This window comes from Lepidochelys kempii, chromosome 10, assembly GCF_965140265.1.
Source record: "Lepidochelys kempii isolate rLepKem1 chromosome 10, rLepKem1.hap2, whole genome shotgun sequence".
NCBI classification, from domain to species: Eukaryota; Metazoa; Chordata; order Testudines; family Cheloniidae; genus Lepidochelys; species Lepidochelys kempii.
Window position 1 is genome coordinate 44,892,374 of NC_133265.1, and position 12,983 is coordinate 44,905,356.

Here is a 12,983-nt window from a genome sequence, read left to right on the forward strand (position 1 = left end):
TGTTATCAACAGTGCTGCTGTTACAGCAGGCAGTGTCTGATAGTGGCAGGGGGGTGGTCTCTGTACATACCTGTCCTTGCTGGTCAGGAAAACCTACTGGAATCTTACTTGTTGCAACTATTTTCAACACCTAATACCGCTGCTGTTGCAGCTATAGTGCAGAGAGGATCTAAGAACTCACTTGTGACAGGAGTGCAGAGGCTCTGAGCAAATTTAATCTCCCCCTGCAACTCTTCCTAACAGCAAGAACAAAATCCAGTGACACAACTTCTAAATCGAATGGTCATAAAGTAGAGGTGCTGGAAGTACCTGGAGTTGCTAAGCTTGGCTGTATTGATTGCCCATGCTGTTCCTTGCACAGATCCTTTTCCTCCATTATTTTGAGTTCTTCCTTGCAGACTTTAATGCACTTCTGCCATCCCATTTCTAAATCCGATTAGCAGTAAGGTGACCAAGCATGACCATGTGGCAGGAGCAGCAGAGTGACAGCTGTGTGAAATCAAACCACATCTTCTGGGCTGAATGGTGTGGTTGGGGCCAGCCTTAGGGAAAATGGTATCCTGGGCAAACTTGTATTTTGGAGCTCCAGTCCCCACTGCCTCCCTTGGCTCTCCACCTCCATTGCACTGAGCTCCTTTCTGTAGCCTTGCACTCCAGGCCCATCCCATTCCTTGCCACTTGGCCATGGCACCTAGGTCAGACACCCACCTGTAAGGCCAGCCCTGGTTGGGGTATGGGAGAGGGAGGTTTGGCTGGGAACTGGAACACTCCTCTTATTGGCAGGTATAAGTGATCTCTGTGCAACTCGTGATGTTCACACTGACTGCCACTCTGCTTTCAGAGCAAGCCCCAGTCACCCAAGAGGGAGTCTCCTCTCCCAGTGAATAGCAGCTCTAAAGAAAATGGGGATCGTGTGGAACAGGATGATCAGGACCTATTTGCAGGTAAGCTTCCCTGTGCTGTGTGCAAAGCACAACTCAAGCTTTTTCCAAGTAGGATGAGAGGTGACTGCAGCCACTAGATAAGAGCTAAAAGCTGCAGGAGGTTTGTCATTACTTAATTATGTTTAAATACCCAGTGGAGGAGGGGATCTGTTAAGGGTGGCACCTGCCCCTTCCATGCATCTGCTTATGTTCCTTTGAAAATGGAAACAGTAACAAGCTCTCCTGGCCTCTCTCTGAGAAAGCTGGGTAAGGGTTTCCTTAGCACTGCCTTAAAGGGGCAGCTCTAAATTGTAGTGGGAAAACAACTTGCCTGTGGCAACTGCTTGGAGAAGCCTAAACACCAAACTCTAAAGAATGTAAGCATTGTGATCTGCTGCAGTGTCCTTCTGGAGTGTGTAGGCAGAGCAGGTAGCATCTGGAGCTTAGGGTTCCCAACCAGCTGTGGAGTGAAAGTAACACACGGGTCAGTTTAAACTGTTGCTGTTCAGAATCCTATGACTGTCAGTGGCATGGACAGTACAGCTACTTGTAGACTTCCCAAGCAGTTCCAATGGCACTAGAGCTGCTCACTGGGGAGGAGAAGCCAAAACTGACAGAGGTCCTCAGCTCCTTGCAGCAGCCAGGAGGCTGGAAAGATTGCATGAAGCACTTCCACTCTCCAGTGGCCAGCATAAGGGCTCCAGACTTGGCAGAAGAGTGCACCAAAGCAATCTCCATGGAAAGCATCCTGGTAGGGATCTCGGAACTATTGCTCTACGAGTAGCAGGGAATAAATTCCAACCAGGGAGGGTGCCAGGAGCAGGTGCCATTCAAGAATCTATTCTACCATTCCAGCTGCCCTTGCTGTTCCCCTCTATGTACAGCCAAGCAGAGGGGAGTATGGCCTAGCATAAGATAAGAACTGGTGCCCTGGCCAGTATGAGCAGAAAAGAGCCCATCACTGGGCCATAAGGTAATAGCACCACTGGAAGCCGAAGCCAAAGCCAAGCCCTGGGCATATAGGCGTTCAGGGGAAACTTCCTCCGAGAGGCAAACACTGTCAAATACCTACATGTGTAAAGTCTTGAGACTGGGGAGTATAATACTGCCTGGAACAAGAGCTCTACTAGTTTCTCTGGAACCAGGTGAAAAGCTACAGACTCCCTTGGTGGTGACCCTTGTGCCTTTGCAGATGCCACGGTGGAGCTATCTCTGGACAGTACCCAAAACAACCAGAAGAAGGAACCTGCCAAAGTGTCCAGCCCTGCCCCTCCTCTAGAAGTAGCAGAAAGTTCCTCTTCCAAACATCAGCCAAAGAGCTACGAGGAGGTGAGAATTACTACTTCCATGCTAGTTGCCTTCTGTCCAATTCACTCTGCCAGTCTGGGACTGGCGTCAGAAGGTAGTGGTCTACATGTGATCGAAGGGTAAAATGTCAGGGGCACTCCCTCAAAGCTGGTTAACTTGAAGGGGGCTCAGATTCCCTTGAACTTAATTATCCTCTCCCTGTGAGATGGCAACACCTGCTGGCTGAGAGCAGGACACTGCTAAAAGCTTCCGCAAGGATGGAATGTCACTCACGTCGTCGTCACTCACTTCAGGGACAAAGGTCAGCCCAAGTGAGTGACCAAGTTGTTGCTCATTGTGGACATGCAGTGCTGCTGTCAGATGACCACTTCTAATGCTGCAATACTGGCTCAATACAAAGTTGCTTGTAATGGTGTCAGATTTCACTACCATCCCTTCGTGGGGTACCTCCACAGGTGTCAGGCCTCAGGCCTTTACCTCTTCTGGGATGCAACTCTGCAATTTGTGTACTCTGCTAGGGACCTGGGTTACAGCCCCTGGTACCAACTGTGATTGATTCAGCTGGGCTAGGACCTGCCTGAGTTCCTCTTTGCAAGCCTGTGTCTGCATATATTTGCAGACAGACAAACCACTTCTCAAAACAAAGCATGACTTGATTTGCCAAAACAGTTATACAGTGCTTAGAAAAGGAGTACTTGTGGCACCTTAGAGACTAACCAATTTATTTGAGCATGAGCTTTCGTGAGCTACAGCTCACTTCATCGGATGAAGTGAGCTGTAGCTCACGAAAGCTCATGCTCAGATAAATTGGTTAGTCTCTAAGGTGCCACAAGTACTCCTTTTCTTTTTGCAAAGACAGACTAACACGGCTGTTACTCTGAAACAGTGCTTAGAGGTGACTTTCAAGTAACAGACCTGCATGCATATTTCCAGGGCAGATAGTATAATTGCTTGTTTCCATTACCTATTTGCCTTCCCATCCAGAAGGGTGAGCAGTTTTTCTTTATTGTAAAAGTCTGTCTCCCTGCAAGCCAGCTTTAACATAGTCTCCTTATGTCTGTAGTATGCAGGCTGGGCTCTCTGATCCTGTCTCAGCAGCAAGGGTATGGTTATAAATAAAGGCCAAATGAAGTACCTCTGTAGTGCTGTGTGGGAGAAGAGACTTGAATTTGGACAGAGGACCCATTTTCCTCTAGAGGTGTTGCTCTGTTCAACGCCTCCTATTTCTCCCCACACACACCTGCCCAACCATGGACCCATCTCTCTGGCAGGATGATGGGTGCAGTAGCAGGGTCTCTAGTGGGAGAGTCCTTTAGCCTGGAGAAGGGGTCTCTGAATCTCAAGTGCCACTTCAGTGTTATCACCTTTTCCTAAAGCGGTGCAGTATAGCTGGAGATGCTGCTCACTGAACCAATCAGCTGCCTCCTTTCACATTTTAGACTGAAGCGTACTGAGGACTAGTTTTGCAGCCTTGCTCCATCCAGCCACTTGTGTGCTGCTCCTGTGACCTAAAGGGGTTATGGGGGTTTAAGATTCCTATGGGACAATCCACAGGTGGCAGACCTGGTGTAGTTGGCTCTGTTCCATCCTCTATCCCAGCCTGTGTGGTAGGGGATATGGTGGAAGTGCCACTCCAATATAGTTATCCCAGGCTGCCATACTGGTTCTTGGGGGCACCCTACACAGCCAGGTGCAATGTAATATAGCCTTGAGGCTACTCTGTCACACTTTCCCACAAGGTCAGAGGAATGAAATGGTGTCAAAACTGCCTTTGGTTCCTGGATCTCACACTGGGCCCAATTTGGGTGGATCAGAAGAGTGGGATGAACTGTAGTAAACTGCATTTGATGTGGCTTTGCGTTTCTGGGAACAGTCTGCAGGTCCAGCACTAAGCTTCTGTCTGTGCTGTTAGACAACAGCTCAGCTTTGCCCTGAGGAACTTGTAATCTAAACACCAGATAAGCACGTCTGAGTATTTAATGATTTGGCATGGTTTGAGGCAGGCTGAAACCTTGATCTGGGATTGTACTGACTTGCTATATGTACTCTCCTCTTCCTAAACAGCTGGAGGAAGAGGAACAGGAGGACAAGTTTGAGCTGACTGTGGGAGTAAGTGACCCAGAAAAAATCGGTGAGTCTATGCACAATGTATAGTGTGCATGGAGGTAAGATGGAGTCTAGAAGTGGAGCTTAGCAGGATGTAATGCAGCCAGTCCACTATCTTCCCTCCTGAATACACCACCAAGTCCCGCTCCTATCCATTCTCAAAATGTCAATCTTTTTTTTTTGGTTTGCTTTCTTGCTGGTGGCTGGTTCTGGAGACTCCTCTGTACCTACCAACTTGAGCTTTTAGTAAATAGCCTGACTTAGCAGCAGCATATCTTCTAGCTTTATTGTAAGGAGGATGGCTATTCAGATAGGAGCTCTCCATTAGAGACTGGTAGTTCAGGGCATATAAGGACTAAAACACCAGTGATGGCAGAGTCTGTAGGACCCACGCTGCACCCAAAGGATGTTTCTGAGAACCAGCATCAAGGCTGACAGCACCCTGATCTTGGACAGCACAGTGGCCTCCTGCATTGGTGGGTGGTTTTTGGTGGAATCAGTAGCTCAGGTATCCACTAAACTGGCTAGGTCAGGAGTCTGGACACAGATCTTGACCCATTCACCAGTCAAAGTCATCTCTAAAGCAATTACTGCTATAAGAAGGAAGGGTGTGGAAGCGTTTCCCTGCAGCTGGAGCACTGTAGATAGCCGTTTAGTTTCACTAGAAGAAAGTGAAGTGTCTGCTTTGGTTTAATACTCTGGCTATGATGGAATCTCTGAAAAGGCAGACCACATGTAGCTAAGGGGTAGGTTAGCAACTAGCTTCCTTCTAAATAGGTTGTCTCCTGTTCCATACAGCCACTGAATTGTTCATGCTTAAACAGATGTGTGGAACTAGCCCAGATGCTGGCAGGGCAACAAATGATTAACTGTCAGTGTGTCCAGCTCTCTTCTCTAGGAAATACAGAGAGGGCTCTGCAGCATCAAGCAGCCAGATCTGTTAACTGGCAGAAATCCAGCAGCTCCTATAATGTGAGCTGCAGCATGCCTTTGGGCACATACTGTCAATGGGCTAACTGAGCCCACGAGCTGTCCAGAAGTTCTAAATGCAGCCAGTTGGAACACCATCCCCTGCTTGAGAAAGAGACTAGTATATATACCAAGCATCAGTAGGAAATAAATTGTAAATTGTCTGAATGGAGAACTAATTTTGCTTTCTTGACTTTTCTGTAGGGGATGGCATGAATGCATACGTAGCCTACAAAGTCTCAACACAGGTACGTCTAATAAGGGAAGAAGCCCCTTTCCTCCACTGGGATTTTACGAACCCTTTCTTCACTCAGCAATTGCTGAGATAAGTGTAAGGCAGTTAAGGTAGAATCTTGGGCTATTTACCTACAAAATGTGAAGTCTTCAGCAATCTCCTTCATAGGTCAGACTTCTGCTTTGCATGTTGTCCCCAAACTGCTGTAGCTCCTTCTGTAACCCCTTAGTAGCCTGGCAAAACAGTGATGTACTGAAGACCTAAATCCTAACTGAGTCAGTTTTTGCAAGCTCTCTAGGGCTGACTCCTTATTCCCTTTTTGCACAATGAAGGATCAGTCTAGCTACTGTTTGTTCTCCTCTATAAAGCTGCACAATGTGTCTCTCTCCAGTGAAATCTCTCCTGATGTAAGACTGTCAGACACCAGCTCCATGCAGGATAATAAGGGGGCTTTACTGTTACTTGGCAGAAAGCCAGTTCCAAGAGCCTGTTGGGAATGAGTTCTGTACACAAACCCCATCTAAATATTCTCTCCTTTTTAAAGAGGCTCTGAAACACAAGCTAGGCATGTTTAAAACCCTTCTCTTCTCCCCCCCCCCCCCCCAAACCCTGCCAGCAACCTCTAACATCCCCATGTGTAGAAAGAATAGTAAATATGGCAGGCAACCAGCTTGGCTTAACAGTAGAAATCCTTGGTGATCTTACTCTTTTACTTACACACACACACACACACACACACACACACACACACACACACACACACACACACACACACACACACACACACACACACACACACACACACACACACACACAAAGCTTACAAGAAGTGGAAGATTGGACAAATGACCAGGGAGGAGTATTAAAAATATTGTTCAGGCATGCAGGAGTGAAATCAGGAAGGCCAAATAACACTTGGAGTTGCAGCTAGCAAGGGATGTTAAGAGTAACAAGAAGGGTTTCTACAGCTATGTTAGCAACAAGAAGGTCTGGGAAAGTGTGGGCCCCTGACTGAATGAGGAAGGCAAGCTAGTGACAGAGGATGTGGAAAAAGCTAATGTACTCACTCAATGCTTTTTTTTTTTTGCCTCTGTCTTCATGAACGAGGTCAACTCCCAGACTACTGCACTGGGCAGCACAGTATGGGGAGGAGGTGATCAGCCCTCTGAGGAGAAAAGTGGTTCAAGACTATTTAGAAAAGCTGGACGAGCACAAGTCCATGGGGCTGGATGCGCTGCATCCGAGGATGCCAAAGGAGTTGGCAGATGTGATTGCAGAGCCATTGGCCATTATCTTTGAAAACTCATGGCAATCAGGGGAGGTCCCAGATGACTGGAAAAAAGGCTAATGTAGTGCCCATCTTTAAAAAAGGAAGGAGGAGGATCCAGGAAACTCTAGGCCAGTCAGACTCAACTCAGTCCCTGGAAAAATCATGGAGCAGGTCCTCAAGGAATCAATTTTGAAGCACTTAGAGGAGAGGAAAGTCATCAGGAACAGTCAGCATGGATTCACCAAGGGCAAGTCTTGCCTGACTAACCTAATTGCCTTCTGTGAGAACTGGTCCTGGATGAAGGGAAAGCAATGGATGTGGTGTTCCTTGACTAGCAAAATTTTTGATACGGTCTCCCACAGTATTCTTGCCAGCAAGTTAAAGAAGTATGGGCTTGATGAATGGACTATAAGGTGGATAGAAAGTTGGCTAGGTCATCAGGCTCAACAAGTAGTGATCAATGGCTCCATGTCTAGTTGGCAGCCAGTATCAAGTGGAGTGCCCCAAGGGTCGGTCCTGGGGACAGTTTTGTTCAGTATCTTCATTAATTATCTGGAGGAGGTCATGGATTGCACCCTCAGCAAGTTTGCAGATGACTCTAAACTAGGAGGAGTGGTAGATATGCTGGAGGGTAGGGATAGGCTACAGAGGGACCTTGACAAATTAGAGGATTGGGCCAAAAGAAATCTGAGGTTCAACAAGGACAAGTGCAGAGTCCTGCACTTAGGATGGAAGAATCCCATGCATTGCTACAGACTAGGGACCAAGTGGCTAGGCAGCAGTTCTGCAGAAAGACCTAGGGGTTTCAGTGGATGAGAACCTGGATGAGTCAACAGTGTGCCCTTGTTGACAAGAAGGCAAATGGCATTTTGGGCTGTATAAGTAGGAGCATTGCCAGCGGATGGAGGGACATGATCATTCCCCCTCTATTCAGCATTGGTGAGGCCTCATCTGGAGTACTGTCTAGTTTTGGGCCCCACACTACAAGAAGGATGTGGAAAATTGGAAAGAGCCCAGCAGAGGGCAACAAAAATGATTAGGGGGCTGGAGCACATGACTTATGAGGAGAGTCTGAGGGAACTGGGTTTATTTAATCTGCAGAAGAGAATGGGGGGGCGGTAGGGATTTGATAGCTGCTTTCAACTACCTGAAAGGGGGTTTCAAAGAGGATGGATTTAGACTGTTCTCAGTGGTAGCAGATGACAAAACAAGGAGTAATGGTCTCAAGTTGCAGTGGGGGAGGTTTAGGTTGGATGTTAGGGAAAAACTTTTTCACTAAGAGGGTGGTGAAGCACTGGAATGGGTTACCTAGGGAGGTGGTGCAATCTCCTTCCTTAAAGGTTTTTAAGGTCAGGCTTGACAAAGCCCTGGCTGGAATGATTTAGTTGGGGATTGGACATGCTTCGAGCAGGGGGTTGGACTAGATGACCTCCTGAGGTCCCTTCCAACCCTGACATTCTAGGATAAGCTAATAGGAGTTGCACTTGGCCTGTACAGGGATAGGAGCTCTTTGGGGGGGGGAAGAATGCTGCCAGGAATGGTGTTTGTGGCACAGTAGGTGGCTTTCCCTCAGTCAGCCATGAACCAGTGGCTCAGTTCGTTACGAGGGAACCTTACAGGCTGATATAAGGAACTCAGCCTCTGCTCACTTGACGCTGAAGAGCCACTGCCCTTTCCCTGTTCCTGTAAAGGCATGAAGAGTACTAACAACTCCAGGTTAGTTAACTCTACACCACTGTGGGGCTGCTGACTGCTTTGCAGAAATGAATGAGTCCCTGCCCCAAAGTTCACTACCTGATATCCCTCATGAGAAGTGACTGTCCTAAACAAGTCCTGGGGGAATAGGGGAGCAGCAATTAATAGTGTATTGGCTTGGACACATCTTCCTGCTTCCCTTTTGTGGTTTAAAAACTGGAAGAATGATTTAAAACAGGCCAGCTATGCACTGGTTATATCTCAATGGCTTCAAGCAGGCTATTGCCCAAGCTTGCCATCCCAGCTGAATTACTGTCACCTCTGTCAATTACTACTTTCTCCACATAGCTATCCTAGCCAAGCCTTAAGGCGTGAGCTATATATAATGAAATCTGTTTTTTGAGGAATGGCATGACTATACCTTTCTGCAATTCTGTGTCAGATCTGTGATCATGGGCAGACTAGTCTTGTTACACTAAAATAACTGTCCTCTTGCTGACCCGGGGGGGGGGAGGAGACATGACAACTTCCTGTCCTAAGTGCAGTGCCTCTTCCCAAACCAAACACACCCACTTCTTGTCTGCTAGTGAAATACGTCACAAATCATAAATACTTTGACATTTGCATCTTCCCCATCTGTCGGGGATTTTATGCTCTGATAGCACTAGTAACTTGCTGTTGTTCAGTTAACTACCTAAAAGCTGCTGTTGTGTGGTACCTTCTCTTTAAATAGCATGAGTTCACTGGGAGTGAAGGTGAGTCTGAAGATTGTAACTGGTGAACAGTAATACTCAGTAGTGTCCAGAGAGCCCATAACTGTAGAGCCAGTCCCTACTCCAAGGAGCTGTCAGTTGACGACAAGCTGCACGTGTGATGGCAGCCATCTTGCATGGCACCAGAAATCTCATGCTACAAACCTGAATCTCTACAGCGTGAGCTGTAGAGCCAGGCTTTCAAACTGAGATGCTCATCTTCTGGGTTTGGCACAGAGGGGACACACATGCGTTGACCAGTATTCTCACACTGTGTGTGTGTGTGTGATCAAGACAATAAATGCGATTACTGTATCTGTTACTCTAACACAGGGGTGGGCAAACTTTTTGGGCCAAGGGCCACATCGGGGTGGGGAAACTGTATGCAGTGCAGGGAGTTGGGGAAAGGGGCTGGAGCCATGTCCTTGCACGGGCCCGGGGGGGGGGGGGTGGCACAGAGCTCTGAGCGCTGCCCTTGCTGTGCCTCCAGGTACCTCCCCCAAAGCTCCTATTGGCTGCAGTTCCCCGTTCCTGGCCAATGGGAGCTGCAGGGGGTGGTGCCTGGAGGCAAGGGCAATGCATGGAGCCCTCTGCCCCATCCCCAGGCTGCAGGGATGTGGTGCTGGTAGCTTCTGAGAGCTGCACGGGGTCTGTGGCACCACAGGGGGGCAATCCCATGGGTCAGATCCAAAGCCCTGAGGGGCCAGATCCGGCCTGCGGGCCATAGTTTGCACACCCCTGCTCTAACACCACTTCTGCTGCCTGCTCTGCAGGCAGGGCTGTCCCTTGGGGGGTGCAGGGCTGGGGGTAGAAGTGATGGATTCATCTCTTCCAGGACCAACCACACTGGCCCATGGGGCTCCCCCAAAGTGTGGAGTCTGAAGCAGTTGCCCTACACAGCTTTGCCCACAGGCTTACAATTCCATCTTTTCAGCTGCTGATGCTTAACACTAAAAGGCTGTCTTACTATAGAAAAGAACTTGGCAAGTCAACAGTCACTCTAACAAGAATTTGCTCAAAGCCATTCACTCTTCCTTGTACATGACTGTCTGAGGGGTGACAGCAACACAACTCTCAAGCCCTCCATGTGTGCAACCCAACAGCTTGGTCTTATTATTTCCATCTTCCCGTGTGTTACTTGTCAAGCTTTGTAAGCTTTCTGAAGAAATATGGAGCAAATTTCTGAGGTGCTGTAAATGACTCTAAAGGCTAACAGGAGCTCACTGGCAAAACTGTTGTGCCATGAGACTTAACACAACTACAGAGCTATCCTGTCCTCAGATGGTCTTAACGCTGCTATTTAGAGGATAAGTGACTCTTCAGTAAGAGTTTCTTTTCAGTCTTGCTTGAGTAAAGAGGCTCAAGCTTGCCAAAATGAGCTAATGTAGATTGTGTTTAAGTCTTGGTGGGTGGGGAATGCTGAAGGATAGGAGAGGCCGCTCTTGTAGGAGGGAAACTGTCCTTTCCTGGCTAAGATGCTCAGTGAGGAAGGGTGAAATGTTAGCTGAACATCCTGTAAAGGAGTTCTTGGCTAGATCAGCTGTACTGTATTTAGTCTTATTTGACTCTTGTCTTTCTCCTGCAGACCAGTTTGCCAATGTTCAGGAGTAAGCAGTTCTCTGTGAAAAGGAGATTCAGTGACTTCTTGGGTCTGTATGAGAAGCTATCGGAGAAGCACTCTCAGAATGGATTCGTAGTCCCACCACCTCCAGAAAAGAGCTTAATAGGTGAGGGGGGTGTCCAGAAACTCTGCCAGTCAATGCAATTAATTCTAAACCTGAGGTGAGCTGTTAGCTTTCCATGAATATGCACTAGTGCATTGGGTTTACTGGCAGGCATGTTCTCTCAAACTGCAAAACAGACAAATCCTGCAGAATATTAGTGGGAAAACAAATCTTGTGTTTGTAAGAGCATCTGCCACAGAATCTGGATTCTGAGTAATGATCTGGCTTAAGAGGCAGTCAGAACAGTCTCTGGTCAAGTGCTCAACCTTCAAATGTAAACTCTTAATAATCTGTCAGTAGCTTTGGAGAAGCTATTAATAAATAACTTCTGACAAACATAAATTTTCTCTTGGAGCAACTTGTGAACAGCGTGGCAAACATTTGAATAAATAGCCTGATTATTCACATTGCTGTAGTTTTCTGTACACAGAGTTGGTTGTGTGTACCACATTACATACACTTGAACTTAGAACATCGTCACTGACTTGCTTTTCTCTTCAGGATCCAGATCGGTTACCCCTTTCTCAAACCCTGCACAGGCTTGTTCCATCTCATTCCATGCATGTGGCTTTTCTCCTTGTATCTGCTTATCTGGCAGCATCCCCTCGTCCCTTCCCAGCCTTGCTGCTGGTACAGGATCCTTGTGCTGCCTCAGAGGAAAGATGTTTCTGATCGATCTGCCATATTTGTTACCTTTCCCTGAAGCATCTGTCTGTCTGAAAGTACCTAGTGCTTTTCAAATAAAGTAGTGTCTCCTGTCTGCCATTCCAGGAATGACCAAAGTGAAAGTTGGGAAAGAAGACTCCTCCTCTTTAGAGTTCCTAGAGAAGAGACGGGCTGCTCTGGAAAGGTATGGGCCATTGCCTCTGAGATGCTGTCTTTGGGACAGCCTGCCTCTTCAGTGTAGCTACCCCCAATACAAGCAAAGAGATTCAGAGGGGAAGCTTTCAAGGAAGGATCAGTGAGACGTCTCCTGAGTATGGACACAGGCTTGCAAAGCTCACTGACCTAAATGGGAATCAGCTCAAACCCGTCTGGGTATTTAATACATTGTGAGATGACTACAGCAAGATGAGACCCCATCACTTCAGCCAACTGTGTTCACCTCGGTTACAGGAGATCCTGTATAGTACAGACAGGTTCTAGACATCAAAGGGCACTAATTCCAATGTAGGTTACAAAATTTGTTTAAAAACAGAAATGGCTCTCCTCTAAAACCAAACATAAAGTAGTAAACGAATGCCCAGGAGGCTTATAAACTGAGCAGGATTGGGGTAGGGAACAATAAATTATGGAATTGTTAACCATCCTTGGTAGATGGCAGTGAAACTGGGGTGTTCAGCCTTGTCTGGATGGAGGGTTAGTGTGCAGCAAGCTGGGCTGTAAATGTACAGCCCACTGCATGACCCTGCTACTGTGCATTTAAAAACTCCCTAGTGCACTTTGAGCTACTCCCATTTAAAATGTTCCCTGAGGAGATCGTCGTGTGCAGTAGCAGGGTCCACGAGGCCAGCTAGTGCACCGCATGCTAGGCTGCTATAGATGTATGCACTGTTTGCCATGCACTATCTTGGTCTAGACAAACCCTTAATCTTGCCAAAGGAGGCCTCTGATCTTAGTCACATGCAGACTGACTCCTAGCGTTCAGAACTGTGGTGCAGCTCAATCTTCCGAAGTTCAGGAATATCAGGAACACAATGGATTCTTTGAATCCTTGAGTCAAGATTGGTCTCTCTAAATCTACTAGAGCTCTACCACAATTTATGGGCTAGAGTCAGGAATTATTTGGTGAAATTCTGTGAGCTGTGACATGAGTCAAGACTAGATTGTAATGGTCCCTTCTGTATGTAATCTGTAAGGAACAGATCTCTGGGTGGGAACAGCTTGTTAGCCTACAGTTGGCTTGCTGGTCCTGTCTTGGTGGCTAAATTGCACTTTACCAGTTCTGTTATAACATGCTGTACTGATTCCATGCAGACTTCACTTGAGGCTTTTTACAAC

General features: G+C 47.3%; 1 protein-coding gene across 5 annotated transcripts in view; it reads left to right on the top strand.

The window, feature by feature from the left end:
- The window catches only part of SNX1 (sorting nexin 1), a 40,718-nt gene that overhangs the window by 17,895 nt on the left and 9,840 nt on the right, over positions 1-12,983 (top strand). For all 5 annotated transcript variants that reach the window (XM_073363200.1, XM_073363202.1, XM_073363198.1 and 2 more), the window contains exons 2-7: positions 842-944; positions 2,116-2,252; positions 4,296-4,362; positions 5,511-5,554; positions 10,844-10,985; positions 11,754-11,832. In XM_073363200.1, coding sequence (XP_073219301.1) covers positions 842-944; positions 2,116-2,252; positions 4,296-4,362; positions 5,511-5,554; positions 10,844-10,985; positions 11,754-11,832 — 572 coding nt within the window. The remainder of the gene's footprint in view (positions 1-841; positions 945-2,115; positions 2,253-4,295; positions 4,363-5,510; positions 5,555-10,843; positions 10,986-11,753; positions 11,833-12,983) is intronic.